The 6,708-nt window shown below is 41.5% G+C and overlaps 1 protein-coding gene across 1 annotated transcript in view; it reads left to right on the plus strand.

The window, feature by feature from the left end:
• gorab (golgin, rab6-interacting) overlaps positions 1 to 5,496 on the plus strand; it is an 8,277-nt gene extending 2,781 nt beyond the window's left edge. Inside the window, exons 3-5 of the mRNA XM_051375777.1 lie at positions 174 to 275; positions 387 to 527; positions 3,118 to 5,496. Of these exons, the coding sequence (XP_051231737.1) occupies positions 174 to 275; positions 387 to 527; positions 3,118 to 3,547 (673 nt within the window). The 3' untranslated portion in view covers positions 3,548 to 5,496. The remainder of the gene's footprint in view (positions 1 to 173; positions 276 to 386; positions 528 to 3,117) is intronic.
• The last annotated feature ends 1,212 nt before the right edge of the window (positions 5,497 to 6,708 follow it).

Below are 6,708 nucleotides of genomic sequence, written 5' to 3' on the forward strand. Positions count from 1 at the left end.
TGAACCATCAATGAAAATAATGAGTTGGTTGTGGCTATAAATTGTATCCGTAGCAACCAGGTGGGAGCAACAGTCTGCTATAACACATTTAAATCCACTGTTCTCCCTCAGTGGATATATATTTTTAGTTTGATATGTATTGTTTGTGTGTATAATTCTCTGTTTGATCCCAGACGGGAGAAGACGCGTCTGGAGCAGCTGCAACAGGAGCAAAAGACAATCGAAGAGAGGAATAAGCGCAAGAAAGCTCTGCTAACCAAAACCATCGCTGAGAAGTGAGTACGGCTGTGCTGCTGCCGCCGACGTGGTGTCGGGAACAGATGGGAACCCGGGCCAGAACCGGTGAACTTACTGTGGTTATGAGTTGAGTTTTGTCTCGTCCACAGGTCCAAACAGACTCAGGCAGAGGCTGTGAAGCTGAAGAGGATCCAGAAGGAGCTCCAGGCCCTCGACGACATGGTGTCCAATGATATCGGGATCCTGAGAGGAAAAATAGAGCACGCCAGCTGGGAGTACTCCGCTGCCAGGTACAGAGACAAGTTACAGTACACAGTACACAGGACAGCAGCTCTCAAACGATCAGAGACCCAATCTGACAGATCCCAAACACCTGTTCCCTCTGGCCGCAAGCTCCAGCGTGGTTGTAAAATGACGGTTTAAAGTCCTAAATTAAATGTCAGAGTGTGAGAAAACACGCCTCTACTGAACTCCTGCAGAGTAACAGCTCTGTATGTAATAACCCTCCACCTCTAATGATATATAGATCTAGTTTTATGCAGCGAACTGGATCCCTACAATGTCAATATACACAAATATGCAAGCAGAGACACAACATCAACTCCCTTCATTCATATGAGTCATTTCATGTTGTGTTCCCATTGTTTGGTTTGCAGATCTCTAAATCAGCTGTTGGTGACGCACAGATTTCCCTCTCAGTTGTGAACCGTTGTACGTAGGAACTACCACCACCCACCGACTGTAGCTGAACGTTACAGCTCATGTTTACTGAATCTGACGTCTTTTAAATCACTTCTTAAAACACCTTTTTTAATTAATTCTAGCAAACAGTTTAATGTCTCAGACTTTATTAAAGTTATCGTTCTTATCATATATTAGCAATGGGTATCTTATTCTGATAATTGATAACAGTTTTGTCTGTTTTATTGTTAGTATTTATTCTTTCATTCTTATTTAATTATACCTCACTTCTGTATGATTTTTGCCTCCTGAAAGGTTTTTAATGCTGGTTCCGGCCACATAAGGCACTTTGTTTTTTTTTTAAAAAAATTTTTTTTTTTTTTTTTTTTTTTTTTTTTTATTTATACCCCATCCACACCCGCCCAGTAGACACACTCTTCCTTCTGTGCGGTGATACGTAGAAAGAAAATAGTTCCTTAGTGAACCTGCTCACAACAAGGACTGTGGACGGTCTTGGAGAACCGGCTCGTGATTTCTGGAAAGAGACATTGCTGTTGAGTTTTTCAAATGTATTTCTTTGGCGCTTTGAGTCTGGTTCCGTTATATTGGAGAGAATGCAGCTGGATCCGAAACAATCTACACTGATAAATAACTGCTGTGAGTAAAAAGACTCCACAAACTGAGTTAATGTCGACATTGTTGGTTCAGAGTTTGAAGATCCCTCCTATAAAGTCCACTGAGGGCGGAACAATAATAATCTGTGCTGCACTTATCAGGACTTTATAGTCCCACTCATTTAAAGAGCGCCTGGCTCGAGGACACTTCATCAGTGTGTAGATTAAAGGCCGCTGAGCAGTTCACTTTCATTCACCTAATTTGTTACCAAAGCAACAGTGAGCAGGTAATGAACTGTACATCCACTGTAAATGCTCTCACTGCCCCCTGCAGCTTGTTCCCAGTATTCAGAAGTTCTCAACCCCTTTGAACCAGTTTCAGATGTTCCACCTAGAGACTAATTGATTATATCTAAAACCTTCACAAATGTGCTAAACATTACTTCATCAGTTTACCATTAAACTTCCAGAGCAGAAGGTATTAAGAGTGTTAAAGTGTCTTATAATTTGTGTATATTTGAAGCAACATAGATCCAGTAAGTGTGTGTGTGTGTGTGTGTGTGTAGCTGTGATTTCTCCAAGCAGCCTCCTGTGGATCCACGTCACAAACTCTTTATTACAGATGTTTGTGTAACGGGAAGAGGACCTGACCTTCACTCACTCTCCTCACCGCGTTCTGTTATGATTATGTTGATTTAATCAATTGTTGAGATTTCTCTGAGGTCCGACATAAAACCCTGAGGTTTGACATCATCTGTTTAGTTACCGCAGTGTTTCCAAACAGCGTGGGATGTTCTGTTTCAAACAGTGTTTCTGCATTCAGACGCTGTGAGGGCCGGGGTTGAACATGTTTAGTTCTGGTGCCAACTCGGTACCAAAAACTCTACAGATTTATAAGACATTTATATATATTATGTCTTACATTTAAAAACAACAAAAGACCTCTTGTAAGTAAATGAGACTGTGATTCTGATCAGCTGCCAACATATAAACCTCTGTATCTGTAGAATATGTCTCAGACATGGAAGAATATACTTTTCTCGTTGTGAAAAAAAAAACTAATCCTGAATATAACGTGATGACTCTTTTGATAATAAAGATTACTGACCTCTGATTTACTTTATAAAATATCAAATAATTGAAGATTTGTTGTCTTTTGTCCAAAACCAACGGTCCACAACCCGAAGACTATTCATTTAATGTCATAAAAGACAAAAGAAAAGCAGCAGATCTTCACATTGAAGAAGCTGAAACCAGCAAATGTTTGACATTTCTGCTACAAAAAGGACAAACAATTATCACAGTGGTTGGCAACTAGTTTTCTTTCAGTCGATTATTCGACGAATCGTTGCAGCTCCAGAGCAACTCAATACGCAGCTGCTAACAGGAACATGATGTGTGTCAGAGTGGATGTTATCAATCAGTAAGGATGCAGATGTGAGGATTTGTTGCAGCAGATATTCCAAATGAAGTGAAACACTCGAGCTGTCACACAGTGAGTGAGATATTCTCTACGGTGTGAATGAGAAGGGTTGCAGGCCTGTTCTTTACTTTCTGTTTACAGTTTCCTCTCCTATTTTCTCAGGAAGCGTTACGAGAAGGCGGAGACGGAGTACGTGGCGGCCAAGATGGACCTGCACAAGAAGACGGAGGTGAAGGAGCAGCTGACTGAGCACCTCTGCGCCATCATCCAGCAGAACGAGCTGCGCAAAGCCCACAAGCTGGAGGAGCTGATGCAGCAGCTGCAGCTTCAGGCCACCGAGGAGGAGCTGGAGAGGCAGAGGAAGGAGGAGGAGAAGGAGAAGGAGACGCGAAGCTGTGTGGAGATGCAGGGTAACGGTTCAGTGGAGAACCCGGAGGGAACAGTGCAATCAGCCAAAGACTGTGGACCCACAGAGGGAGAGACTGCGAAGGAGGAGAGGGGAGGTGACGTCCAGCGAGAGCATCGCCCGATGACCGAAGGAGACTGTAAAACACTAGAACACTGCACTCAGACTGAAGTTGTGGCCTTGTGATGCTCAGAACAGAGCGTGTTAAATCTTCACACAATATAAAACACTAATGTTTTCCACTAGATGAAATGTCTTTGACGCTCCAGGGCTGGGTTTCCAACCTCGTCTCCTAATACTTCTGAAGGTTTGTGCCTACAATGTTTTGGAGGACTCCTAATTGCTGCGTGGCAGCAGGTTTTTTTCTAGAAGTCATTGGGAGGTGGTCGGGGGTGAGCGGTGGGCGTCCAAACCCAACGGGGGAAGTTTAGGCTACAGGAACACTTGGTTATGGTTTGGGAGAGATTGTGGTTTTAGTTATTAAAATATTGAAAACATAACTACATCCTGTCTCATTTCACTTATTTATCTTTTTCAATATTTAACCAAGATGACAATCAGCCTAACCATAACCAAGTTCCTCCTCTCTGGTGTTCAGTCCCTCCATGATTGGTTTCAGTTTTAGATGAATCAGTTTATTTTTGTTGGTGTAATTCATGAAAAATCAAAAGCAGCTTGTTCCACTGAATAAAATTGCTTCTAGTTTTTGGTTAAATTTGCGATAATCGCAGCTTCCTGGAGGATCTGGGTGTTGGATCGGGATCGAGGGAGAAAAAAGGTGTTGAATGTCCTTTGGGAAATGTGCTGTTGCAGATTAGTACTATATAAATATATAAATATTAGGGATTACATCATTATCTGTTCAACTAAAAGATCTGTATTTGCTCTCTGAGTGGGCGGGGCTTAGACTGTAAGTGGGCAGGACTCAGAAGAAGCTGTTAACTGACCTTGATCAGAAGTTTCCATATTTATTAGAAAATGATTTACAGAATTGAGCCTCAGAGGAATGTTTTTATCACCAGAGTAAGAGAACTATTTACAGAACAAGTATATTAACACATTTTACTCGCCTGATACTCGTTTCTGTCGAGTACTCGGTCGACTCACTCAAGCCTCATTCATAATCATATTTACTTATTTTTTTTATCTGATCATACTTAAATTTAAGGACCAGTGTGTAGGAGCAGATTGCAACCAACTGAATACAGCTCGGTCCAGGAAACTGTGGTCGCTGCAGAAGACCCTGTCTGAAGCCAGCGTTAGGTTTGTCTGTCCGGGGCTACTGTAGAAACATGGCGGTTCAATGTGGCGGACTCCGCCAGAAGAGGACCCACTGACTCTGTAGGACACTAATGAAAACATTCCTATGATTATTATATTTTATTTCTGACAACAGCTCGTCCTGAACGTTACACTGGAAGGAGAATTTAAACTGTTTAGACCAGAAGAGCTTTTGTACGGCTGCTTGTGTGTTTAATGAAAAAATGACTTTGTAGAGCAAAACAATATCGGGGAATATTATTTAAAACTTTAGTATCGACACCCAGCCCTGCTGTGTGTGTGTGTGTGTGTGTGTGTGTGTGTGCCTGCCTGCCTGCAGGATCCGACATCTGTAGAGTAAATCATAAGAGTATCTCAGCCATTATCCTCAGTCGGTGGCTTTTTATGTGCTCGCTTCCACACACACACAAACAACCCCACTTCTTCCAAACATGTGGTTTTACATCATTTGTGAATTATCTCTCTGAGCAAAAGGTTTGACTGTGTCTGATCGTCTCTCTGAGATGGGCCCTGTTTACTTCCTGGAAGCATTAATCCAAACACAAAGCCTCCCGTCTTCTGTGTCGTAGATGAACAACATGTTAGCCGACGCTCGGCTCTCCTTTCACAGAGCTGGTTCTGGTGCGGTGGGTGCAGCCGAGGAGCCTCCTGGATGGTAAGACGATCTCTGTTAATGTATGTACGGACTGCATGAGCTGCACATGTGTCTCAGATAATATGTGACAAACTTTATGTACGTGGGCCTGACCGAAGTCTGTATGAAACCATGTTACGAGTTATTTAAACGGGGTAAATATTTAAAAAGGTGATATTTGGATATGTATGGTGTTTTACTAAAATAAACTTTAAATGTCCATCCTGTGTTTTATTCTCGTGTTTGAAGGTTTAGATAATGAGTTATCTGCTCGTGGTCCTGGGAGGAATTTAGAGGAGGAGGTGGATGCTGTGTGGGGGCGGGGGGGCACTCTGGGACTCTCATCGTAGTTTTTTTAAAGTGCAGTAAGTGTTTCTGTAAACTGCTTTTGAGATTTTACAGCGCTCCGGTCACATCTGGCCGTCTGAAGGCGAGGCCGTAAAAGCAGCTTTTTTAATTAGTTGGGAGGTAGAAGCTGAGAGAGGGAGAGCGACCACCGTCCCCCGTCTGTCCCCGCTCAACCTCCAAGGTCAACGTTTGAAGTGCGGACGAGCAGATCTCAGCTCAGATTGGACCCCATTATAATGATATTAGAATAAAAGAGGCTGAATTATGTCCACAGGTGGAATGAAACCAAACACTTTACTTTATACTGTAATTACATTTGAAAAGGAAGTGTTGTACATTTATTTGCTGTCTGTAGTCACAGATTCACATTCTTCTAAAAATATGATGCATTTATGCTCTGATGCAGTAAATCGTATCGTTTTAGTCTGTTTGAGTCATAAAAGTCTTATTTTCTGCCATTTTCCAGCCCGGTTTCAACACACATGAAAGAAAATAAGGTGAAATGTTTTCAGGATCAGGTTTGTTGCCAAGAAGGTTTTCACATACAATAAGAAAGATTATTGATTAAATATAGTTACATACACACAGGCTGATTATATTCTTTAGATATTGTGTTATTCCTATTTTATTTCCTATTTTAAACTATTTTTATACTTTATTCAGTTTATTTTTGTCTCCTTGTGCTGCTGTGTCCTCTATGGAGGATCAATAAAGGTTCATTTTATCTTATATTAGTTTGATTCAGTGTGCAGCTTCTACAGTGAGACCCCCCAGTGCACAGACACTGAGACTTTACAGTCAACACAATTAGTATATTTCATATATTATAGATTTTTAATGAGGTAGAAGGAGTAGGTGACTTTTTAAGGATTTTAATGTGGAAAATAAAGTGTGTGCATCAGCAGAAGATGTGAACATTTCCCACTTTGAGCTACAGTGACTTATTAAGGTACTTGCACATCTGCGGGCCCCTGGTGGCCCTTAGCAGCTGCTTCCTTTAGTCTTTTATTCCAAACGCATTTTATTGACGGATCCATTTAGTTCAACTCCAACCAACTATTGAAGTTTATTAACAATTTAGACT

The sequence above is a fragment of the Dicentrarchus labrax genome, unplaced genomic scaffold, assembly GCF_905237075.1.
Source record: "Dicentrarchus labrax unplaced genomic scaffold, dlabrax2021, whole genome shotgun sequence".
Classification (NCBI taxonomy): domain Eukaryota; kingdom Metazoa; phylum Chordata; class Actinopteri; family Moronidae; genus Dicentrarchus; species Dicentrarchus labrax.